At 44.8% G+C, this 26,465-nt stretch overlaps 2 protein-coding genes across 2 annotated transcripts; both read right to left on the bottom strand.

Moving 5' to 3' along the window:
- Nucleotides 1-9,226: 9,226 nt before the first annotated feature.
- On the bottom strand, nucleotides 9,227-11,041 carry LOC119431681 (uncharacterized). The gene is made up of 2 exons (XM_049657985.1): nucleotides 9,983-11,041; nucleotides 9,227-9,259 (listed from the first exon to the last, which is right to left on the bottom strand). The coding sequence occupies exons 1-2, from the start codon at nucleotides 11,039-11,041 to the stop codon at nucleotides 9,227-9,229; spliced, it is 1,092 nt and encodes a 363-aa protein (XP_049513942.1).
- Nucleotides 11,042-14,079: 3,038 nt separating this feature from the next.
- Nucleotides 14,080-26,252, bottom strand: LOC119466247 (uncharacterized). The gene is made up of 4 exons (XM_037726730.2): nucleotides 26,139-26,252; nucleotides 23,450-23,537; nucleotides 17,871-17,998; nucleotides 14,080-14,363 (listed from the first exon to the last, which is right to left on the bottom strand). The coding sequence occupies exons 1-4, from the start codon at nucleotides 26,139-26,141 to the stop codon at nucleotides 14,208-14,210; spliced, it is 375 nt and encodes a 124-aa protein (XP_037582658.1). The 5' UTR covers nucleotides 26,142-26,252; the 3' UTR covers nucleotides 14,080-14,207.
- Nucleotides 26,253-26,465: the final 213 nt, after the last annotated feature.

The following is a 26,465-nucleotide window of genomic DNA, read 5'->3' as shown; positions in this document are numbered from 1 at the left end:
AGCTTCAACGTAGAAGATATAAAAGGTAGAGATAACGTGGGAGCAGATTGTTTAAGTCGCGTGATGTGAGAACAATAATATGAAACCCTTTGGTTGGACATGTTTGTGACGTGTGCCGACAGTGAAAGGTAGATGAGTTAAAAGGTAACGGAATTATACTATGTGGTGTGTTGATTATACGCATGTGCATAAATTACATGGGATTTGGTGACGCAGACAAATTATCAGCTCATCTGTAGAGACATTTAAATGAGCAAGAAAGACTGTTAAGTAGATGATTGTAATATTGGACAATGTGAAGTGCAAGTGCAATGTGAAAGTGACGTGTTCAGTGTGGTGTGGTGCTCATGGTGACTATTACAATGGTGATTACGTGGACTTTATCCGAAACAAGGATGGAGAAGCAGTGTTTTGGAGAAAAAACTCTTTTAATGAGGGCGCATTGTCACGAGCGGAAGAAGAAGAAAAAGGGGAAAGAGAAGAAGGGAAGAGGAGGAAGCTGACGTGGCCTGGGAGGAGCGAGGTGGCAAATGAAAAAAACCCGCTAGAAGAAAAGAAGGAAGAAGTCCGCCGGGAGACTTGGCGAAGACAGCAACAACAAAGCGGTGAACCAATGGCGTCGATATCGAAGAATTGAGTAGGAGGAGGACACCAGTGGCCCTGCACCAGTCGGGCATGATCCTCCACGTCCCGCGGCTGTGCACCGTTGTCGCCAGCAAAGGCTTGGTCTGAGGACAACAACGGACCCGTCCTATGATGCTACGGGGATAACCTCACCGTCGACATCGCTCGACAAGCCAGGCCGATTATGTGGAAACAACAATCGTCAGAGACGCCAGCATTCCATCGGGCCATACGCAAGAAGCACATCGAATCAGACATCTAAGCGCCACATCGCACGTGATTAGGACGTTTTATGAAGGATACATCAAACTCGGTGTAACGATTCTTGCGGTTGTGTATAGGTATGACGTGAACTTATCGGTTTGGTATATCATAAATGTCTTTTGTGTGTGTTTGTCCTGATTCATGTCTCGTGCAACGGTAACCGTGACAACCACCATCAGCTTCCCTAACACCCGATTCAGCGGCGGCATGTTCCCGCCCGCCAAGCTCGTCCCTCTTTCCTCCTGTTCGAAACTTTCTTTATTTGCTTCCTTTTTCTAATACTTGTGCCAGTACCTGACAAGCTGAGAGCAAGAGGAGAGACGTGCTAAGTGGAAGGCAGGGTGTAGCAACGGAACCTATCTGGCTGCCATCGCCGCTTATCACGACAAAGCTAGACACACGTGGGCACAAGCAGTGCTCACTTCCCCCTCTACCCTCCTGGCTATAAAAGCCCGATTCTACGATCAATAAACGCTTCTTATGCTTGCACGGGACTCGTCTCATTCGGGGATCGGAGCGCGCGTTGGGTGGGACCTTACGATGTAACACAAGGAGGCTGATTGGCTGTACCATTGGGCTACTTTGCGGCTCTGCTCGCACATGCGGCATCAGAGTGTTGCTGTCTTGGGGCGCTCTAACGTAAAATGATTCCAAACTGTTGTGATTCTAAACTCCTGACGTCAAATTTACGTAACCACCGACGAAAGCGTCGGGCGGTGACCCGCAGCGTTGTCTGAGCAAGCCAATCACACAATCTCCTTGTTTTTAGGAGGTCTCCTTTGTTCGCTTTCAAAACCAATGACATTGTCTACACTCAGCGGTTTTTCTTATCTAATTGACTGACAAGAGACCAGGAGCACGCTCTAGTGGAGAGGGTTTCGATGGGGCCGAGCCAGCACAGTGAAAAAAGATAACCGCATGAAGAGGGTGGTGCCGGCTTCTCCGATTGGGGTTTTTCACCTTACTTAGCTTGCTGTGGCTGGTCGAAAATCGCGGCGGCGTGCAACGGAAGGATAAAAATGCCGCTAAAACGGATCGTTAGCAAGGAAGAGTTGGCAGAGCAATGTCATATACGTGCGGAAAAGGGCTCGACAACGCTTTTCTCCCACGCAAGAAGGTTTATCATGCGTAAATAAATACACGCTCACTGGCAGGTGCGAGTAGCGAGGGCCTGAGCGATCGGCGGGCAGCCACCTTGTATTCCTTTCGGAACGGGGCAGTCTGCGGCTATTCTAAAAAAATTAATTCTTGTTCAGCATATTAATGCAATTCTTTCGCGTACACGTCCCTTTGACGTAGTGAGTTTTCGCGCTTTTGTGAGGTCACGTGACAGACAGGCGAAGTGGGCGTAGCCAGAAAACAGTGGAGCAATATAGCAGAGGGCTAATGGTGAAAAGGCATCGAATCAGGAATGATTAATTTTCTTTGGGCGGTTTAATCGTACATAATCAGTGTGTACACGTTACATCAGATGGGGAGCTATCACGGTTTTCGTGACGACGCGTGACAGACACGCTAAGTTGGGAGTGGCCTGAAAATGGTTAGACCAATCATGGAGACTGATTGCAGAAATTGGAATAAAAACAGTTTGGAATGACTTTACGTTAGAACGCCCTTGTTTTGTTTTGATGAGCCGTTCCTTCGTAGATTATCCACCTCACAAATATTTCGCCCACTTCAAACATTACAGTAAGCAGAAATTAAGTTTAGGAAAATGCCCTGCGCTACATAGAGTCTACACGTTTCTGCCACTTTAAAGAAAATGACAATGTGACCGAAAATCATTACATGACGCAATTTGTTCATTAGTTACTCTAAGGAAAGTGCAGATTACCGTATTCTTCTCATTGAGCCAGTGATTGGGGGACGTGAAAATTATTGAAGGCGACAATAAATTGATCGAAAGCAAACCATGAAAGAATAAAAGCTTAGGAACACTGCTGTACCTGTCGAAATGATTATCAATGTAGGTTAACTGCTGAACGCCTCTTAAGCAGCGGTCGTTTTGTTATCGGAATGATGCTCATGATGAGTATATTTACTGCAATTACTACATTTAGACAGCGTTTGTTGCATCATTGTGTTATTTCGCAATGCAAAAAGTTGTTATCCAGTACGTATATGGTGGTATCTTGCAACCGTTGCATGGAGATCAGACGACGGGGGGAGGAGCGCTGTTCTTACAGAGCGCTTCACCACATCATCCACACATTCGGAAGCGCAAAGTTATATCCCGAAAGCCCGTGATGATAGTCGCAGATATTTGTTTGGATGCACATCTTTGTTGCACTTCAGACGATGTTCCCAAAGTATACCTACAACGTCGTCAAGTGCTACCTTCGTGTCGTGATTCATCGTCGATTTTCACAAAACTCTGATACAACTTTGCAAGCGTTTAAATGCTATTAAGAGACTTATACGACAGAAATAACGATACACAGGTACCGTATGCGTTTAAATATATTATTTGAAAATCGTGTCGTCAATTACCGTATTTACTCGCGCAGGGGACACTTTATTATTGAATTTTACTGGGTGCGGGCCCTAAACAGAGCACCTGTATGGTTACTCAATGAACTCTAAAACGGTGCTTAGACTGCAATGTAAACAAATTGAACCACTGTTGGCCAACTAACTCAATATTTACAGTCCCCTACCAGTTTTTCACGCACGGAATAGTGCCTATTTGAATAGGCTTGTAGCAATTAACAGGCGCAGAAATTGTGCGTGATGATTAGTGATATTTATGTTCGCACTCAAAAGTGAAGGTTCCTGCCTTACACGAGTGCGGGCTTTACACAAGTAAATAGGATATATATATTTGCACATGTGACACTTCAAGTTGCTATGACATGTGTCCACAGGAGTTTGCAATAAACTAGCTTAAAGTGTGCGATACATGTGTCTAGCCTTTCCTAGCGTCGATGTTCAACCGACACGCCCATTTACGTGTATTGTTCTTGGATACAGCAATGGATATTCTTTATTTAAGGTTGTATACCAGCCTTGTTGCTTTGTGGCTATGGTGTTGGGTGACTAAGCACGAGGTCGCGGCATCGAATCCCGGTCACGGCGGCCGCATTTCGATGGGGGCGAAATGCGAAAGCGCCCATTTACTTAGATTTAGATGTACGCTAAAGAACCCCAGGTGATCCAAAATGAAGGCAAATGCCCCTTCACTCTCACGTGCGCGAGAGTCAATTCCTTTGTTTGGGATGGACCACTCTGAGTACTGATCACGCAAGCAAGGGCAAAAATAAAGACATTAGTTTAAACAATCTTTAAACGCAGTTGTTCAAATAAAAAGTTACGCATATGAGACGTATCTCACAGGAAAATACTGCCTTCTAATGGTTTGATTCCTAAAACCACGAAACGGCTGAAAATATTGCGCGTCTGTAGTGCGGCAAAGACGACGATGTAACAAGGCATATCGCCACTTGCTAAAAATATGGAGAGCGAGAAGAAGAAGGAGAAGCAGGTATTAGCGCGCGGTATTAAAGGCCGTACGTTCTTGTTACTGCCTCTGCTGATCAGTGTGTTTAATTTGTCCCTCGAGTTTCCGACGTCGCGACACTGGTGGAGGTAGGTGCTGGGTGCCTGATGCTCGGGACTCCTACTAGGACCCGTACACGAAGTCCCGAGAATCAACCTCTCGTCACTACTCCAGGGCACCGATTCAGCTGCCGTCTGTTAGGCCTGAGACCCGAATTCACCAGCGTTCGAGCTCCGACCAGCATGGAAACTCCTACATCAGTGAATCTTGCTCTTTCACAGATGATGACAGGTGACTTTCCCATGTGATTTTTTAGCATCCTCGCGTTCCGGACTTATTTAGTGGCGATTCATTTGAAGACGTTGAGGACTGGCTTGATCAGTATAATAGGGTTTCTAAAGTCAACGACTGAAGCGCAGAACGAAAACAATTGCTGTGGTTTAGCTTTGGCTAACCGTGGTTGATAGCGAAAGCTTCACTAGGCTTCTAGGTTCATTGTCTAGCTGTGCCCGAGGTGTGGTTTCGCCCAACTCTACTCGGGCAACGGCGGCAATGTCTCCTTTCAGGGCTACGTAAAGGACTAAATATAGTCCCACGTAGCATGAACGCGCACACGTTATGCCACGTTGGCGAGAACAACAGCGGCTATAGTTCGAGCGATGGTTCGATGTACTGGCGCCGCCAACGTAACCGGACGCGCGGCCAATGTGCTCCGACGCGCCCGGCGTCTGACGACGCTCGCCCGCTCTCAAGGTGAAAACTGTTGACTCGCCGACGGCTGGGTACTGTTACGCCCACAGTACATTTTCTTTGCTTTAAGACGTTGGCCTAAAAGATATGAAGCAAGGTTAAGGTACTTAACAGTTCAATCTGCATATTGAACTTGTCCGCAACACTATTTTGGTATAGTTGCAAAACTCGCAAGTTAACCAGAACAATCATGGAGGCTTTATAAACGCGCCTGAATGCTCTCTTCTGGTTTGTCCTCTAGCTCTCAAGGGGAAAACTACAGTGTACTAGAAGAGTTGTAGTGCGCTCACACCACGGCAGAGCTTGACGCACTTCATGTCGCCGCCGACAGTGGCGCGGTTCGCAGCGTCACCTGAAACTTTCCTACGCGTCGCGGTAAAACAGCTATCGCGTGTTGTTGTTTTCACCGTATAAAAGTAAAATGCACGACGTGCAGCGCACGAAAGTTCTTTTGGTGCACCTTCGCAGTGTGCAGTGAAATAAATTACTATTGTTGCGGCTGATCTACAGAGGGTTGGCGATTTTTTTTTTAGCCGGAGGCACGGATGAACTAGCCTTGCTATTCATGCTGTTCTGTTAAAGGCTTGATACGGCCGCTGCAGTCACGGTAGCAAGAGGCACTCGAGTTTTTTCTGCAGCTGATCGATAAAATGGTCAGTGTGGTTTCACCACAATGACCGCGCATCCGCGTTTCCAGCACCACCGCGCCGAATTTAACCACCACTTCGAGTTTTTTTTTTTTTTTTTTCGCAGGTAAGGCGTGCAGCGCCTTAGACATTTTCACGTTGCCCCATCTATTCACGAAATTAAATATTTAGGTATCACTGCTGCACAATTTAAGCTGGTTAGCTGGTTATTTATGTATTACATCTTTCGTAACGTTAATGCGACAGGAAATCGAAAGGATGAAAATACCAGGTACACCGGTGAGCAAAAGTATACAGACCACAGGGTCGCCGAAAAAACTCAATTTCTTCGTAATTAACATGCATAAAGTGGAATTGACCAGTGCACGTTAAAGCTCGCAATGCCAAGATTGGACTGCAGTCCTCAATTTCAAGTTGCATTCGCAGGCAGTTGAAAAAAATCAGCTTTATCGCGCAATCCCTGGTCCGTATACTTTTGCTCACGGGTGTACATTTCTGCAATAATTAACAATGTTTATTTACAACGAAGTAAAGAATGATCCCGGAAGTGACGGGAGCAGCCGGTGAAAATTCCGAATAGCTACTGTCTAGTGCGCTTCGGGTTTTCTTCGCGGTTGCTTCGTCCCTTTCACACCATTTCCTTTTGTTCCTGGGCTTCGGTGTCGTCTTCGTCACGTACTGTGGTAAATTCGGAAGAATCGTGGGAACAGCGTTTTCTGATAGCAGTGGCAATTGTCACGAAGAATTCGCACCTCTTTGCATTCTATATTTGTAAGGTGCACAGGTCCCTAATTATGAATCGCGGTTCGATGTGTAAATCACAGACTTGCAAGATTCCTCCAATGTCTTATCTGCGCGGTTGAGGTTCCTCTCCCATTCCTTTCGACGTTCTTCATCACGTGGAACGCTGAGCAAAGACGCCTTTGGTGCATCTTTCACACGACTGTAGGCAGATCTGCACTCGGGTTCAAAGCAGTATTTTTGACGGCGGCTAGCCATTCTCACTCACTAAGAGTGCACATTGAGTAAAGCGTCAAGCAGAGAGCAAGCAGAGAGGATACTGCTGAAAACGCCGGCGGGACTTGCAGTCGAGAGCCGACAACGTCGATATTAAGTGGTTAGTTTTCAGAAAGGAAAGGTTGGCGCTATCTTCTGCAGCCCTTGAGGGAGAACGGTCAACGTCGCGATCCGACAGAACGTACTCCATACCAAGCGAGGGAAGTTTTCAGGAGAAACTGGGGGCAGCGCCTCTGGCGGGCGCCGGAGCAGTCGACACAGAGTGCGCCGCGGCGACGCGGCGCAGGGATATGGCAGTGAGCACACTGCCCTATTCTATTACACTGTAGGGAAAACTGTTGGGTCGCCGACGGCTGCCCGAGGTGGCGTAATGAAGCTTTTGCGTCAAAATTGGTTGCCTCCTGCGGACGTGAATGTCCAGCGAAGCTATATCCAACACCATATGGTAGTCGAGCATTGTATTCGAGCTGTTCTTCTGGTGTCCGTAATGTCCGTGGTCTACCCATGGCAGTCTTATTATAAACTAAATGAATTGCTAGACGGGTCTCCCTTTCATATATGAAAGAGTGGTGACGTCACTGTATATATATATCCCCTTCAGTCACGGTGTACACATTTGTGGACGCGACTTATTTTTGCCGTTTCTGTGAAGTTGTGGCAAGAAATCGACCACTAAAATTAAGCTTAGACTAAATTGAACGTTCTGTTTACCTCAAGTACCTTCATTTTACTTCTGAGAAATATCTATCGCTACCGAAGAACGCTTTGGCGAAGGCACTGAAGCGTTTGACGGGAGGTGTGACGCGGGACGTTTCCGTAGCAATTGCGAAAGAATTTGTTTGCCTTTCTAGTAATGCTTACAACCAATAATTAAACTGTGCGAGTGATCGCGCTAGTGATATAATTCTTTTTTATGACGAAACCTATCATTACTGAGTGCAAAATAATTAGATACTTGATCACTCTGTAATTATGGTGGCTGATCATAAAATGCAGAAAGAATCATTCTACCACCTTGACTTGATCTTAATGGAGTCTGCAGCACCTTGGCATAAAATTATGTAAATTTAATAAATTTATCAACAGTCGATCATAACTCGTGACTGAAGGGGATAAATATAAATATTCACCGCTATATAAATAAATATAAATATAAATAAATATAAATATTCACCGCTATATTCACCGCTGATATTTTGTAGACGATTTGTGTGTGTCCACCTAAATTGATCGAACAAGTCATCTCGACTCCAAATCTTTATGTCAGTACTTCTTTAACTGCAGGCGCTTCTAGCGCGTGCGTGCGCGGCAATCAGGCATACATCATATATATATATATATATATATATATATATATATATATACGCGCCGGTCCCTCACCGCCGTCTCCTGAACGCCTCGGCGTTCCCCTAGGGGCGCTGGCGTCTCATAATAGCTCACTCGGCGTTCGCTGCAACAGCAGGTGCACACCGCTACGCTGCGGTTTTCCCGCCGCGTGCAAAATTAGTTTACCGTGCTTGTTCTAAAACTCTGCTTGCCAGTTGATGTTCTTTCTAGTGTGGTGCGTGTCCCCAAAGTGCTTTGCTAACTGCAGCACTCACTGAGACAGCCGTGCCTGTGTGCGCTTTCTTCCAACTTTTGGTCGACTCGGGTAAGTTCTCTGTTAAATATGTTACATCGTAAAGAAAATTCGCTTGTTTCAAGGCAACATGCCTATAAGTGGTATTTTTGTTGTGTGCAGCACTACCGATAAAGAGAAAAGGCGGCTGTCCAAGCTCAGAAGTTTGGTTGCGCCCCGAATGCTGCACAATGCCGTACTGCTGCGTACCGCACTGCATATCATGGAGCGGCCGGAAAGAAACCGGAGTATCATTCCACGAAATTCCCAGTGACCAAGAACTTCGCGAAAAGTGGCTTAAGGTAATCTCGAGAGACAACTGGACCCCAAATAGCACATCTTGTTATTCCACTGTTTGTAGCCGACACTTAATTCGTCCCGTCCGACTTTAAAGAAGGGTGCACGACACGAAGACTGAAGAAAGGCGTTGTTCCCAGCGTCTTCCAAGAGTATCCGTCATATTTGCAGCCTCGAAAGCAAACCGAAAGAAGCGATGCAGCCCTCAGGAAGCGTACCACGACCCTAGAGGAGCATCTCGACAGGGGGAAGACGTTGCTCCCAACACCAGATGTTGCTGCACTAGCAATGGTTGGTGGATATATCGCACGAAAAATCCACGAAACCATTTCCTGTGATGAATGATTCACTCTAGTAACGAAACCAAACACTTCTACGCCATCGGATGCGTTAATTAGGCACCAGGACAGAGGTGGACTCCTCTATCCGTCTGCTGAGCTTGTAATGGTTCTGCATTCGCTAAAGAAGTACCTGGAAGTTTTCCTCGCAAAAGCGAGAAAGATGAAGCAGCCACTAAAGGCTGCCGTTGACAACGCCGCGGAAGTACTTCAGAAACGTGAAAAACTTCAAGTGCTCAGCCCCAGGTCACCATCAAAAACTCTTGGACGTTGTGTTTATGAAGTTTCTCCGTCCACTTTTTGTGAACTTCGCGACGAGCGTGACTGACAAACACGACTTTGCGAAAGATTTCCACGCCAAACCGTTGTCTCGAAAAGTGCTCAAGCTATGAGCGCGAAATCAAATATAAAAGTTCGCATTGCATTCCGCATACAGTGTTTGTGTTAAAAATTTTATGTGTGCACCCTATTTAGCGTATACGCATAGTCTAATGCCATGAAGACGTTTCTAGACGATCACCAATGCAAGCGTGCACATAGGCCACGTCGTCTGCTGTTATTGTGGGATCGGGGCGGCTTCTAGCGGCAAGCACCGGAACTATGAAGGACGGACGGCGCCTGTGTATTCCGCGCCAACGCGCGGGCACGAAAAGTATAGAGGAGGCTATGGCCTGGGATGGAGGACACGATCTTCATTAGTCTTAATAAATGTCTTTGGGTACCCGTTCGTCATTAATTCGCGATGGATTGTCTGAAGTTCTTTCCTGATTTCGTCGTCACTTAAACAGATGCGTGTTGCCCGCGTTACCAGAGAAGAAACAACGGATTGCTTGTGACAAGCTGGGTGGCACGAATTAAAATTTAGGTAGTGTCCGGTATGCGTCGCTTTCCTGTGCACAGCAAACGAGAACTTATTTCCGGTTCGGCCCACTTGGACGTCGAGGAAGGGAAGGCTGCTGTCGCACTCGTATTCTGCGGTAAACTGTATTGCTGCTTCTATCGAGTTGAGAACACGCAGGAGCCGTGGGGCATCATTTTTATTTAAGATGCAGAAGCAGTCGTCCACGTAGCGGACGAATATCTTGGGCGCGGGAGCGAAGTCGGCAAGGGCCTTCTGTTCAACTAGCTCCATGACCAAATTGGCCGTAGTAACGGAGATGGAAGCCCCCATGGCAGTTCCGTGGATCTGCTTATAACACTGCTTGCGGTAGGTGAAATACGTGTTGCTTAGGCAAAATTCTAGCAGCTCGCAGACGTCCTGTACCTCCAAAGGTGTGCGCTCTGCGAGCGTTTCGTCCGCCAGCAGGACCTTCGTGCACGCCGCTACGGCCAAGTCGACAGGCACGGAAGTGAAGAGCGCTCTGACGTCGAAGGATACCATCACGTCTTCTTCATCCAGGGAATTGTCGCGCACTTTTTCCACGAAAGCTGACGAATTGGCAATGTGCGTTGCTGTTTTTCCGGCGAGTGGGCCCAACACTTGGTGTAGGTAACCCGAAAGTCGGTGCAGCGGCGACCTTGTGAAGTCGACGATGGGCCGTAGCGGAACGCCTGGCTTGTGTACTTTGGGCAGGCCGTAAATTGCAGGTGCAGACCCATTGGTACACAGGAGGCGATAGTAAAGGTGCTTGTGCTGCGGCGGCACGAACTTAAAAATATTGGAGAGTAGCTTCTGCAGTTTCGTTTGAAGGCTTGCCGTGGGATCTTTTTGTATGGTTACGTAAGTATCCCCGTCCAAAAGGAAATCCGTCATCTTCTGATCGTACTCACTTCTGTTGAGTATTACGACGGCATTTCCCTTGTCCGCAGGAAGTATGGCAATGGAGAGGTTGTTTCGGAGGCCCTTGACGACGTATTTCTCAGCCGGTGAAGGCCGGGCTTGAGGGTCGCGTGTCCGCCACTTGGACAGAACACCGATAGCGCGGGTACGAGCTTCGTCTCTTACTTCGGAAGGAAGCTGTGCGACGGCTCGCTCCACGGCGCAGACCATTCTCGTCGGGTTGGGTGAGGCACCAGAATTGAAGTTCAATCCTTGCGTAGAACGGTAGCTTCAGAAGCAGTAAGCTTGTACGAGGACAAGTTGAGAACGGCAGCTTTAGTTTGGGCGGGCTGCTGCGGCCTGAGTGCGTCCAATTTGCTTTCTTGCGACTGTCTGCAATTGCGTTCCCTTAGCGTCGCCATGAAATTGGCGTGAAGCTGTACGTCGGGGAAGTCCGTAGCAATGACGTGTTCGAGCTGACGCCTCGCGAAAAAAGTCTCGGTTTCCAATTTCTTGATTTTCTGTCAGCTTTCTTGAGTGCGTGCTGACACTAATTTCTGCTCGGCTTGTCGGATTATCTTGTGGCCCCACGCTGACGCTACCGGTGTCTTCAAGCGTAGACTTTTTGGAACAAGGCCTTCCACTTTGCAGGTCCGGTTGAAGGACAAATGGCACTTTAAGGCGGCTATTCTCGACGTAAGCGACACAAACTGGCGAATCTTCGTTACGACGTCTTGTCCGTAGTTATTTCTGTATGATATGTAGTCAAGTATTCGACGAAAGTTCGTCTGGTCAGGTAACATGATGAGGAAGAAATACTGAAGATGGTGAGGAAGAGGTCCCGAAACGTCTCTGTGTATTACTTTGACTTGGTCAGTGACCGCATCTTCTTCCTCAAGATTAAAATAACTATGTAAACTACTTAGGGAAAAAATAAATATGGTGTTAATTGTACAAACCTTTTTGTTTGTAGGTGCTTTTTGCAATTCTCCGGTCACCAGATTTGCTGAAATCTGATGTGACGAACAATGCTTCTAAAGCAAGGGCACTTCAAAGTGAAACGTGCACCGCAGTGACTGCTAGAGTAAAGTTTGAATCTTGTACAATGGTTGACGAGAAAAGCACCTTTCCCGCCATGATTTATTTAGATGTGCTCCTACAAAGCCATGTTCATTTGTACCGAATACGAACACTGCTCGCACTAGATATGTCATTTGATAGTTTCCACCTCTTTTGTGGTCATGTGAATTACTTTATACACGCAGTTCTGTTTTCGATACCACGATTTCAATTGAAAACACTCAAACGGTTTGTTGTTCTGTCTGCATTGGAACATATGTTGTTCTGTGGCATGCGATTTTGCACTGTTCTCTCTCTCTGTTTCATGTGACTATTTTTTTAGCAATCATTGTCCTCTTTGTCAGATTGCACATACTTCTCATGGTTCTGTAACTTGGTTGTGGCTTACTTCCATAGTTATTCCTTCATTTGTTGCAATGCCACATACATCGATATTCATTGGTGTTTATAGGCATTCATGTAATGACATCTCGCCTTTTTCTGGGACAACTGTCTGTTTGTGTCCTTTCAGCAATCTGTAGCATACTTTCACCTTGCATTATGTTGTGAATTAAACAATGCGTTGATCGTTTTATGGGAACTAGTGAGACTGTTTCAAGCGCCTTTTATCCCGCAATAAATTTAACTTTTTTCCTACTGTCTTTACAAGTCATCTCTGCAGTGTCGTTTGAAACAGTTAAGAACACAACAGTAACAAAGCAATCTTTGGGATTTAGATGTAACATAATGCACGGTAAGCATTGCTTTGTGGTTGTGAGGTTTGTAAGGGTTGCACCTTTGGGAGTTGAGTGAATCAGTGGATGACCAATGACTACCGTGAGAACAGCACGAAATTCTGCCACAAAATGCACGACTTAGAGTGTGTGGCACCTTCGCAGGGTGCATTTTCCTAGTAGCAGCACACATATTAGGCAACACGACATGCAGATGGTGTCACAAAAACTGTTCCCAGGAAACGTGCGTGACCGCATTTAAAATATTCACTGGAGTGCGACCGTAGCCATGTTTTGCGAGTGCACATTTTCATACAGGGTGTTTCAGCTAACGCTTTCATAAATTTTTAAAGGTTGCTTGTGGCAGACTGTACGATTGTAGTTCATGAGCTAGTCTACTCAAAGAGGCAGGCATTACTTGCAAAAAATTGAAATACATAACCAAAGTAATAAGTTACATTCACTAATTAAGTTAACTAATTCCCTCATTGCCCATATTGCAATTTACAAATTTCAACCGTGAAGTTCGTGGAGGTGCTGATGCGAACAAATTCTCAGGATGACACCAGTTTCGGATAGTAATTCCCAAACTTTGCAGAGAAACTCATTTTTCCCAGTTTGGTGCTTCACGGCATTAAGTGACGTTTGATTTAGAAATCGTGTGGGCCGCAAATGCATTTCCCCATAAAGCTTGGAACCTAATATCTCGAAATGGGTGTCCTCCTGACAATCCATTTCAAGTGGATCCTCCTTGCGAGCTCCACAGCTAGAGAAAGAGGAATATAAGGAAGGCGGGGATGTTAAGCAGTCGAGAGTCCTCTTTGCTACCCTACGCTGGGAGAACGGAAACAAAGAAGAGACAGAGGTAGAGGGGGTATAGAGACGTGCTCATACAGTAGTGCGCAGTCACAACAGCTCGTGCAAACCAGACTAGAATTTATAAATTGCAAGATGGGCCATGAGGTAATTCGTTGATTATACTTTTAAATTTTTGTTTCCCACTAATGGCTGCATCTTCGAGTAGACCAGCTCATGAACCATAAATTTACTATCTGCTACAGACAACCTTTACAATTTTTTGAAAGTTCGCTGAAACACCCTGCATATATATAGATAAACAAATATGCAGACTTGTTTATCTATGTATATGCTGAATGTCCGCAATTGCATAAAATTTGTCCTCCTTGTAGTATGTTGTTCAAACACACACGAGTGATAAAAACCTGATTGGTACTTCTGTATAAGTATAAGCGTGGAAAGCAATGACGCCAGTTCTTATTGAGTACTTACATTCAGTTGCTCGGATACGTAAATATGTACTTCATGCAATTTATTGCTTTGCCACATATTCGGGTATTCCACAGAATATATACGTGATATTGTGGTTACAGTGAGGGTAAAACATTTAGTGTACACATCGCTTTTTTCCTGTACAGCAAAGGAACACCAAAGTTGTACAAGTACTTCGTCACAATAGAAAGGCAATGCAAGCACATGGTAGCTCACAATGATCGTGCTACACAAAAACATTCGTAGCACTTGAGACGTATGGTTTCTTGTTTAATAATGAACGATAAAAACAGCACATTATTTACAAATAAGGATTAGTCTTGCGGAAATGATTTACTAATTAACGATGCAAGCAGCATGACCAAGTACGTGACGGGCTTCAGCTGCCTCTCGAACGCCTCAGTTTGTCGTTGCATAGCGTCGGCAAGCCTGCTGACCTCATCCTTTATGGCCCGCAGTTCAGCAGTGTGCTGCAGTGAAGGAAGGTCTGTCAGCAATGTTTGCACACATGTTGACGTAAAAGATATAGCTTTGCTGAACATGTAGTCGCATTACATGTTCAAAACACAAAACGGCAAAAAACATGACCGTTTAATGTCTCCAGCACCGACCCTTTCAGCTACACTTGTTTGCTCTTGCTTTCGTACACATCCACCTTTAAAACCAAGCTCTCATGTGTACACTCCCTGTTATTAAAACGTGCACACATGTAACGAACGTAGTGACGCTACTGCTTAGACTCTACTATCTTGCTGCTACAATCATTCACCTTCACTTCTAATACGATGTACTGCCGCCACAACAATGCGAACATGTGAGGCAGCACCGGATGCAAGTGCAACAGGAGCACAAGAGGGCGGTTGGGTGAAAGCGATACATGTACAATTGTCATGAATAACTAGCGATTCCGCCGCCCTAAACGTATTAAAAGTGGTCATGGCTTGTCTTGTCAACGGAGGAACGTTTTTGCACACATCTATTTGTCTGCATTTATTTCGCGTCATGTGTGGCCATGCCTAGACATGCGGATGCACATTTACATATCACTTCAGCGATAAACCGCGCCGCGTCGTTCATAGCTGTAACGGGTAAGTGGAACTATACTTGGTTACACATATTGCTAAAATGTATTGCATGCCCGGCGTTAGGCCGAGTGAAATCTTGTTGTTGTTGTCTAGGTTTCAGCATTTGCTGTTTTATCGTGGTGACGGGCACGCATGTTCTTTGTGCCTTCATTTGACCAAAGTGTTACCGTGGCAGTACATCACGCCAGCACTGCACTAAGATACCAACACAAAGCCTCATGAGCAGAAAGTGTTGCGGTAGCATTGTAACATGTGTCTCATTGTTAGGTACATAGACAAGTGAACAATGCTTTCTATGTAATGTTAACGTTGCATCATAGGACATATGGACACATGGCTTGCGAAACAAAACTTCAATTGCATCACTAGTATGCACTGTTTTCTCCTCCTTTTGCCATGTGGCTTTGAGCATTACTTGGAAATTTCTTATATGTGAATGCATTTCCACTCGCTCAACTGTTGCTGCTACTGCACTACAGCTCTGGATCCATAATTAAAATGAAGTACATGGTTGCCTAGTTATTGCAAAATCTTCGAGCATGTATGGCATTTATAATGAGATGAAGGGTAATTTCCTCTCATTTCTGCATTAAAGTTAATTCCGGTGTTATGGACCTTTTCATGAACAGTGTGCGGTGTGTATTCATTCGTGCATTCTTTCTGAGGCCAGTATTGCCTCATCGTCATTTTTGCAACTGCCATGTTTGTCCGTATTCATATTGTTGGTGCTATTCATCTGTTCTACCAGCAGCGCAAGCTGTGTACTGAAAAGCTCAGTGTTACAAGTGCACGAAATGATAAAAAACAAGACACACTGCAAGATGGGGTACATGCAGTAGAAAGAATGGCACCGCGCTCTCTTTTTCGTTTCACATCTCACCGAGGCGCCAGGCCATATGTGGCCTTACAGGCTATCTGCCACACGCTGATGTGTGCCCTTTTAGAAATGTAACGACTGTACCTCGCACTGTCATATGTAATGTTCTGTTCGTCAGCCTCTCTTGTGATGCAGCATTTCATTTTTTTCCCGCACTCAACAATAACATGTTTTGTAGAGATTTCTGGTGCAATCAAATATAACTCCGTGCAGATGTATTGCATCATATTTGCCGTACAGCTTTCAACTATGCCACATACTGCAGCGCAATAATGTGAATTCATTAATACATTAATAAAATCAAGGATAACATAGAATACATTGGTACAAATAAATAGGCAAAACAATTTATCCTTATGATCTCACATTGAGGATTCTGATAGCATCAAATGCATGGTTAGAGCAAATGAAAGTTGTGCACATTTTTACGAATTTTTTGTATGCATATGCAACTCTGCGTTTTTCCCCCTCCCCCCATTATGTATTCACCCAAAAGGGACCTACAAGGGTTATTAAATTATAACAGCGATGTTATGTTGGCTGCCAATTGTCTGTTTCCAGGGGTAAGCAGTCGCCACACCCATTCCGAATGAATGAAATACATGTTCAGCTACATGCATGGCATGTTTACGCATCTGCGAACGAAAAAATTTTGCGCGAACGCTTCAAACAATACACAGTATAATTGAATTGGTAGATTTCTTAGGGGACACCGACAACAAAACGCATGACATGAAAATAAGTTCACATTCGGCATCAATTTTGCAGGGTGATTATACATGCGGCCTTGACGTTTCTGAGTACAAGAGCCAGGAAAATGTAACAAACTCCTAGGAACATATCAACGGCATTTCAGGTGTGCATCAATACAGATTCACTCACATCTACAAAAATACAATACAATGCAATGCTACTACATACGTAAATAAAAGTGCAGCTATCCTGTGACAATACGTAGGCAACAAATACATCCAGTATATTATGACAAATTCACATTGTGATGTGTAGCGTTATTCATATGCATATCGCTATGCGACTAACGGCTAGGTAAAACATTTCTGCGTGGTTCTACTTGGGCATCTGTTACGTTTTGTCAAACGTATGTATGTTTTAAAAACAAATGTGCCTGTAATAATACTTCTATGTGGGGCAGCACAACTACTCGCACTATTGGTTCTTTCGCAAGCATAATGTGATACAAGAGATCATGCGAAAGTATCTCACATTTTGGACTTATAGCCCCATTGCAAGAGCAAGATGCGAATTCAGAATGAAAGTTTTTCAGGCATGTCAAAGGCCGCATGTGTGGACTGGGGGTCATGGGGTGGGGGCTGTGGAAAAGAATGATGCATCTCAAATTCAGAGACACATCGCCCTGTTTCGAAATGCTAACGATATCCGTAGGTGTGGTGAATGACCCGTGGGTGCACAACAAAGTATTTACGAACTGATTTCAGAAGCTTGCAGACAACTCTTACTGGAGCGTGTGAAGTGCTCATATGCTGTCACCTTAATCGCTTTACACTACAATTATGCACATTTTATGCTGGCACAGCATCCATGATTGACATTGTATTAAATAGGACATGTGGCAAGAGGTCACGTAAATTCTAACGTACTGCTAGCTCTTCACTGTAAGACTTGAATCTTGCTTTTTAGGAAATGAGCAAGCGTATGATATGCAAATTTGCTTTGTGAAGTACATTTGTATGTTTATACCTCCAGGAAAAGTAAACTGCTCTACAGATTCACCTGGATAATGGACAATTGTTACTTCTCATGTCGACTGTTACTTACATGACAAAGAACACAGGCTATCCCTTGTATCTCATCTGCACTTCACTTACTAGAGTGAATTGTGACGATTACTATTTTGTGTCGCATGCCGAATTATAAGAACATTTTTCCCTCAACTTTTTTCCATCACCAGATGCACACCTCTATTGGGCAGCATTAAAAGTTACTTTCGTCGGGTCTAATTAAATGTATGCCCTCCAGCAGCACCATCATCTTACCTTGCGGGACTCCTCCAACATTTTCTCCGACACCCCGTTGCTTGCTGCCGCAATGCTTAGTCGCTTTGCCGTGTCGGAAACGGCTTGTTGAAGCAGGCTACTTTTCATCGGTGTAGCTCTTGGAGGTACTGCAAAATTTGCGAAGCACATTAGCTTGTGAGTGCCACGACTATTGAAATATAACATTACTATTTCAGGAAGAACACAGCATTTATGGCACCAATAAGAAAACGTAATACAAGTCTTTACCTGCACCAGGTTTGATATTGTACTTGACTGCCCATATCGTTCATAGCTGAATTGGTGCACCAAATAATGCGCATTGATCACTGAAAGCAGGAATACTTCGTATTCTCACTTAGATGCAAATCAGTGACCTTTCAATAATTCAGCAACGGGGTGTCGGAGAAAATGTTGGAGGAGTCCCGCAAGGTAACGAAATTAGAAATTGACGTTACTTTTACAACCGTGTTTTTAATGCAGTACGTCATTTCATGTATGGTAAGTGTAATATTTCTGCTGTGCCTGAAATATATTAAAAAGGAAAACCGAACTTTTCAAATAGAGCACCAACCAGTAGAGGGACCGCGCTGCAGCTACTGAGCGCATGTAGCGGCTGGTTTAGACAACAAACTGCCATTTGTTGCGTTTCGCTCTGGCCATTAGTTGGCGAGCTGAAGCCAGGGATTTGAGCACATGAACAAGCTGTTCTTCAGAACGGTGCCAAAGTGACAATGAATGAATTGGAAGAACGTCGTGTGTGTGTGAAGTTCTACAAACTAGGGAATACTCCCAGGTACATGCCAGTTGCTTAGCCAAGTACACGGGGAGGACTGTATGAGTCGCACGCATCGCTATGATTGGTTCGAGCGTTTTGAAGACGGACAAATGACTGTCGGTGACGATCTCAAGCCTGGACGACCTTCGATATCCACAGATGATGACCACGTCATGAGAGTTCGAACTGTGATTCGTGGAAATCGTCGGTTGACTGTTCGTGAAGTCGCTGACGAAGTTGGTATCAGCGTAGGATCATGTGATGAAATTTTGAGTGACAAACTTGGGATGCGTCGTGTCAATGCAAAATTCGTGCCGCGTTTATTGACTGCCACACAGAAGCAGACCCGTGCTGAAATCAGCCAGGAACTGCTCGCTGCTGCCAATAACGATGAAAACTTTCTTAATAACATCATGACAGGCGATGAGACATGGGTTTATGGCTATGATGTTGAAACGAAAGTGCATTCATTGTAGTGGGTGGCCAAAGGTTCTCGCCGAAACAAAAACACGTAATAGTCGGTCGAACGTGAAGGTGATGTTGGTTCTGTTTTTAGACTGCTGAGGCATTGTCCACCATAAATTTGTGCCACATGGTCAGATGGTAAACAGAGAAGTTTACCAGGGAATCCTAGCACGTCAGAGATCCTTAGCGCAGTAAGATGCCTGAATTGTGTGAAAATCACGCTTGGATGTTGCATCATGACAATGCCCCGGCCCACGTGTCGCTCTTTGTGCGCAGCTAATTAGTGAACAAGAGACCTGCACGCCATTCCAGAAAGTGTGTTCCAGGAAGCTTTCCAAAAATGGAAGAAAAGATGGGAAGAGTGCATTGCCAGTAGAGGGGACTACTTTGAAGGGGACAGCACTTAAAATGGTGTACCACAAGCTGCATAAGGTGTTTTGCATAAGGTGTTATGCAAAAATTTGGTTTCTTTTTGAACACACCTCATATATACATTTCCCACAGAGCCCACAGCATCCCACTTCCCAACAGTCCAGCATAGCATGTAAAGTGCATGTACTTGGAAATTTCTCATTCTATTTTAATAATTACTTTCAATATAACTCATAGAGGCAAACATCACGCACAAGTGCTCTGCCAAAAACCACTTTATATGAGGTCATTGTCACAAAAGAGCGCGTAATCCAAGCGCGCGCTGAGTGTCACACAAGCCAGCAAAAGAACACGCCGGCCCCGCGGCAACTTCAACAGAGGGGGAGAGCGCATACGCCTCAAGCAACAACGCTAACAACGGCGCCGAAACGTCTGGAACCTGGAAGAGACTCGACGGAGGAACGTTAACCGGAGAGAGAGAGAGAGGACACGCGCGCGCCGAGACACCTTCTCACCCGGCGAGTCGAGAGAGATAACTACAGCGTGAGCGCGCGGGCCAACAGCATGAGTCATCACCCCCCCCCCCCCCCCCTCGAGAAGGTTCCGACAGCAGCGGTCGAAGGTACGAGAAAAGAGTAGAAGCTTCCCAAGCTTTGGCCATGCTACGGAATCACAACTCCGATCGAATGTTCGAGAAGGACCGTCGACGGCTATATAAACGCCGTGCGAGCATTGTCAGTTAGGAATCCAGGAGTCCAGTGAGGAATCCAGGAATTCAGGAGTTCAGTCCGCACCGGTGAAGTGATGTAAAGTGAAGACCGAGCGTCTGCGGAAGAAGGGGATTCCCCGGCAAGCTAGTCGACGAATTCATCGAGCGTCTGCATTTCCGGAAGAAGTTCCTTCTTCGAGATTTGCCCCCAAGTTACGCCGAGATCGTCTGACTCCAAGACCAACCAGCACGGTGAATACGATTGGACACTTAGTGTTCCTATTTATTTTGTACTTTACGTGTTGGACTCTTGTGCTTGTCGTTATTTTCTTGTGTTTGTTAATACCCATCTGATTTGTATTGTGTTGTGTCTAGCTTAAGTGTGCAAGTGTATGTGTAACTGCCTTGTGTGAAGAATATATTTTGTTGTGTTTTGACAACTCTGGGCTCTGACTCGGTCTTTGGACAGCAACCGGCGTTTGCTGGCGCACCAGAGGGCCCACTCTTAATTGTCCTTGCTTTCGTGGGATTACTTTCGGAAGCTGATAAGTCGGCTTTGGAATTTAGTCCGGCGTCTGCGCCTCGTTCACCGGGGTCTGTGACAGTCATGAAAGTAATAATATGGCTAGACTACACAAACGTATGTGTTGAGTAAATGATATTTGTCTTGTTCAAATGTGTGTAATGGTTTTTTCGTCAATATGTCTATAATATTACATTCATGAGATTTTCACTCCTTTTGCCTTTCTGGGAGTTGTCTAACCTAATTTTTCATATCAAGCCCTACCGGTTAAAACAGGTGACATTTGTGCCCTGGAACACATTCCTAGCTACATGCATAGGCAAACTTTGTTAACGAGTTGCTGCATAATTGAATGATTGAAAGTTGGTGTACTATTCTTTTAATCGCACAATGACTACTCACCTTGTTGCGTACGTTAAACGTGTGTTATAGTTGACGCCTTCATTCAATGCTTGAGTGATTCTTGTTAACTATCTGTGGCCAGCTAGCATGCCTAAGGTTTGTATACCCACTAGTTGCGCTGTACACATTCAAAATGGTTTTCACAATAACAACTGTTATGCTGAACGTAACAAATTTCTGCACAAGTTCTGCGTTCAAGACATGCCATATTACTAAAAACGCAGGCTACCTGAGCCATACAAATACCAGCCGCAGTGATTACGTACAAGACTGGTACCGTTTCGATTCTGTAGCATGCTATGCATAAAATAAAGTACTTGTTCAGCTTGTTTGACTTTTGACCACTACCATTAAAATTTAAAGCTTAATGTTGTGCTCCTTGGGTGAGAGTAGCTGTAATGTAAAGCATGCATCTGAAGTGCACACATAAATTACAACATACCCAAAAATTGACAGCACTGTTACAGGCGTTACTCACAGCCCTCATGAAACTGCATTTTACACCACCGTAGGTTCTTTACACCACATATTCATATTGAAGCAGGCTGGATTTGTTGAGAAAGCGTTGCCTGCCTGTAGCTGAAAATTTGTAACTGCTTTGGCAATGTGAACGATTAGACTTTCACCAAAGCACGTAGTGACGAGGTTGCAATGGGAGGTTACAGAAGACCTGTCTCATAGTTTAATCCCCAAGAATACGTAAAACAAGCAGATTAACAATTGGTTGCCTTGGTGCAAAATTACGATATTAAAGCGCAATGACGTGCATCATATGTATTTTCACATAAGCTACAGTTCTTGCAGTTTCATGAAAATGATAACAATATATGTGCTGAAAATGTACAGCACGCCATGCTGACAGACCTTTTTCTCAGGAATGTTTGTATGCCTGTGTATGTAGTGTTTGTGGAAAGTTACACTAGCTTGCAGTGCTATCGAAATAAATATTCCTAGTACACCTTCGGTTTTCCTATTAATCAATGTGCCACCTTTGGACAAATCAACTTCACGTGTCTTTCACATCTAATCACTTGATGTGAAGGGCGATCACTCGGTTATGTTGGTATGTCATGTTAAGATAAGAACAGAGCGGAAGACGGGGACAAACAACAGTATGCAGATGTAAAATGTGTGTGTTTTTATTCGTTTGTTCATGTCTCATGCACTATTCTTATTTTCAAATAATCACTTGCTTTAGGCTACGGAATGCATTTCGTGCTAAGCATTCCACGTTAAAGGCGCACTGCAACACCTTTTTGAGCATAGTAAGTATATGTTTACCGCCAGCATATTATGGTGCCATGAACATGTAATCCAGTAATTCGCTACATGCAAAAAAGTTAATTCCAATATTTAGTACTACATTGCTTGCTCCCTTATAGTGATTTCAGTGTCGGGCTAATTGTTCAACATCAATGGCATATCCTCCAACGTGACAGCCAATTATGATGCTTCACTCCTGAGCAAAAACTGCACTATGCTTGAACATCCCTGCAATATTCTTCGGAAGTAGGTACTTCACGTTGTTCACATGTTCTGTACGACCTGTCACGAATCATCTTTAGCTCTCGGGTATCCTTATATTGGACAATGACATGAAATTGAACCACATAAAGAACAAAGTACACAAAACTCTAACACGTTGACATCAGTGTCACTGCAGCTAAAAAGAATAATTAAATTGTGCGCTAACGTGAAGTTTGTACTCTTAAAAATTTGCATTATATTTTTAACTTCTTCCCTTATTGTAAGGATTGACTTTTTTATTGTAAGGCTTCACATTTAATCTAATGTGTTCTGAGTTGGTAAAAAAGAATTTTTGTATACTCTCTTCATCTCATCGCCGCTATGAAGCTTACTTTTTTCTATCATACAACTTTTAACCAGTACACATTTACTGTGCCTTTACAGTACACATTATAATACCTTAACCTTGCTAAGATGTGTCGTGACACATATGTTTCTTGCCAGCTCAACAGATGTCAACATGTATACCACACAAGAAACGTCACATTGCCTTAGTTGGTGATCTACAGGGTTTTTGTGCAAATTTGTTTTTTCTTGCTGTGCCCTTGTGCATGAACTGGGGCTGACCAAGCAGCAATAAAATCAGTTGGTAGTAGAACCTCTCTCGAGTACATCTTCTCTGTGTGGTGTCCATTTTTTATTCAACATGTTTATTTCTCGTGTGTATAAAGTACTGCAAGGTGCATTTCATCTAGTGTGGACAGTGCTATTAGCATCTATTTTACTATTACAGCTATATTGGGATTACACGAACACATTTTTCGCGTGTTCGGTCACAATTACGTAATAAACAGCAGACTTACGGCTCACACCACTTGCGGCTCCTGCAGTGGACGCACAAGAGTTGCTGCTCCTGTCTACCGATGATGGCCCAGGCTGGTGCGAGTCGCTCTGCGTTTATGAAAAGCAAATTGTTAAGCTTGACAGTGGCTAACACAGGTCACAAAAGTTACTGAAAGTCAACAATATTTTGTAATGCAGTACAGCAATGCCTGTAAGGCCTTGATTTGTGATTACAAGTGGCGGTCTAGCATCATTCACTGCCTACAGGTTCTCTTTACAAAATCTGATTACGCCCCTCCTTCTCGCTTTGTTACGCAAGACAATAGGACAGGTGACAGTTTCAACACTAAGTACTGCGGAGAATGCACCGAGACGGCAACTATGACATACTGCGACCGTCAGTTTACGGAAATAATCCATGCTCGCTAGCTAACGACCCTGCGTCAGCTGTTCATTGCATGTGTCGATGTTGTCATTGTGCGTTTCAGTTCCAACACTAGTGTCGGAGAATGCACCAAGACAACAACTATCATCATGGATTGCTGTGACCGCCAGTTTACGGAGATTGTCGATGCTCGGTCACCGACGATTTTTTGGTCAGGTGTTTCAAACAAGCGCGGATGCTGCCATTTTGCCGTTCAGTCCGGTAACGTGGCCCCCCGGTGACACGCTTACAATTGCAGCCGTTACAATACCGCAAAAGAATTAAAAAGCCGCGCTATAGTGTCTGAAGTTTGTGCAAGTAAACATGTTACACGCATTGCTTTGTTAAGTCACCTAAGCAAGCTTGTTTCAGATGTTCATTCAATAAATCACCTACGAAACTAGCCACAAACGGCTCAAGAACATGTTATTCGGTTTACAATTACACCGCTGACTTCTAGGGTGCACTAAGTGCCGTGTTCGTGTGCGAGGTCTCCCAGTGTATTTTTGACCAAGTGCGCATGCTCTTCTAATGACGTCAGCAATCGTCGATGTTTCGAACAACCAAACGCGCTCTGCTGACGTTAGGCCAAAATGGCATGTCCACTAGGTGGACTCTTACAGAATACCCCCCAGGATTCCCGTGGGTCGGAGTACTGTTGCGACAACGGCATTTAGCCGTTCCGTCACGTAGCCAGCGTTTTTGAAAGCGGTTGTGTGCGGTCACACAAACAACGCGCACAACTGTTGTCGGCGGTGGCGGCGTTTTGCCGCGCTCGCACCGAACGCGCGCCGGCGTTTGTGATGTGTTTATAAAGAACGTGCCAACCTTTTCCGTACACCTTATGGCGGTGTACCGTAGCCATGGTCCCTGTGGTGACTAAATAAATGAAAATCACCGGATAATATATATTTCTCATTCTTTATTAGTTCAAATAACCAATTACACCATCAGATATTAATAGTTATAATTGGAAATACATAATTCCCACCATAGTACAGCTTCGCTGATCTTCCATCTCCACCCCAGTGGAAGGGTTGACAGTGTTTTTCTTGCACTTTTACGAATGAGGTTGAACTTAGGTAGCAAAATTATGTGGTTGCGTGCCAAAAATGGCTACATCAACAGTTGGGCACGTACCGACTTCATCATCTTGAATGTGTAATCCATTGAGTTCCTCATTAGGATTTTGGCATCTCAGCCAATTAAGCACTTCGACTGTGTTGGGGTTTTCCCCCTGCTGTTTTGTAGGCCTTGCAATCGTCTTCTGATCCTTGGAAATTTGGCTTTGGATATGCATGATGTCTTTTGACTGTAGAGTGTATTTTGAGGAAGGAATAGTGGAGATACTTGCAATACGTAGAATGACAGATGCCGAGGGTAAGCAATACTGGAGCCTTGAAAGCTTTTGAATAGAGATGCTACGTTCCTCGGTGTAATGTATATGTTTTCTGATCTAACACAGCGACTGTCTATGATAATAATATAAGTAATGAAAAAGAATGGCTGTCAAGGAAGCGCTGTTACCAATGCTAAGGAACAAGAAACTTTCTACGCTAAATATTCCATGCACAATTATAAGATGAAAACACGTATCTTCAGCCCAATGCAGAACAGCTAACAACGCTCGCGAGCACACATAGTCTGATACAGAAGTTGAGAGAGCGCGCAATATTGCCATACTGGGCCGGTATTTTGTAGCGATGCCTTTCCGGTAATAATGCCTTTTCGCGCTTATCGCGCTTTGTCAGTGGTCAGCGCGACGGTCCGCTCGCGTTATCGACGGGATCAGCCGGCCGTGAGCGGTGGATGGTAAGACTAGTATAGAATAAGTCATAAGGCATGGCTACAAAATCGCAGCCCTGCAAATATTGAACATGTATGGTTTTAGAAATAGTCATATTTCTTTGGCAAAACTGGCGCACCATACTTCTTCACAAGCCACTACGCGCAACCTTCTTGAATAAATAAACATAAAACCCTCTGCACCGAACGGCATGTGGTCATAGGCCGAGTTTCTTAACGAACCATTTTGTTTTGCTTTATTTTAGAACTTCCTCATTGTTTCGGACGTGCCTCGCAGTTCTGACTCTGCCGCATCGCTGTTATCACTGGCATCACCAGTCATTGCTACGAAAGTTCAGCGTTACAAATGGGCCGCAGCTGTTCATGGCTACAAGGCCGCCATACCCCCCTCTGTCACTCGTTCATGCGGCTAACGGTGACACAACGAAGTACGAAGATCAGTGTTTAATAACGTGCAAAGAAACTTCCTGAGGCCTTACCATGAAACGGCGACGAAGCAGTCATGTCACACGCGGGCAGATGAACCCAACAACGATCCCCGGGTGCATTTTGTAGAATAACAACGCCGCGAGCCCGGCGACGGGGCGACGCGGCCTGACTACAGTGTAGCCTGACTTGGCTTGGCACGTGCTTGGTATTGCCGCGTGTCAAGCTACTAGCCAGGGCCACAGCCGCACTCAAATTGTCTTGATGTGCTCTGCCACCTAGCGAAATCAACGAATCTCCGATAGCTCGGCCACGAAACGGCTCGAGTGAGCGCTCTTGTCGTCGTTTACTATGTTACTTTATGGGGAAGCTCTAAAACG

This window comes from Dermacentor silvarum, chromosome 10 (assembly GCF_013339745.2).
Source record: "Dermacentor silvarum isolate Dsil-2018 chromosome 10, BIME_Dsil_1.4, whole genome shotgun sequence".
In the NCBI taxonomy this organism is placed as follows: Eukaryota; Metazoa; Arthropoda; class Arachnida; order Ixodida; family Ixodidae; genus Dermacentor; species Dermacentor silvarum.
The sequence above is the reverse complement of the archived record's forward strand: the minus strand, read 5'-3'. Positions and strand labels throughout refer to the sequence as shown.

Coding starts and splice junctions, on each gene's coding strand:
- LOC119431681 (XM_049657985.1), bottom strand. CDS start 11,041: ATGGTCTGCGCCGTGGAGCGAGCCGTCGCACAGCTTCCTTCCGAAGTA. Junction 9,260..9,982: donor TTCCCTTCCTCGACGTCCAA/GTGGGCCGAACC, acceptor ACGTTTCTGAAG/TACTTCCGCGGCGTTGTCAA.
- LOC119466247 (XM_037726730.2), bottom strand. Junction 17,999..23,449: donor AGCCGCAAGTGGTGTGAGCC/GTAAGTCTGCTG, acceptor CAAATTTTGCAG/TACCTCCAAGAGCTACACCG. Junction 14,364..17,870: donor TGTTGGAGGAGTCCCGCAAG/GTAAGATGATGG, acceptor CCTTCACTGCAG/CACACTGCTGAACTGCGGGC.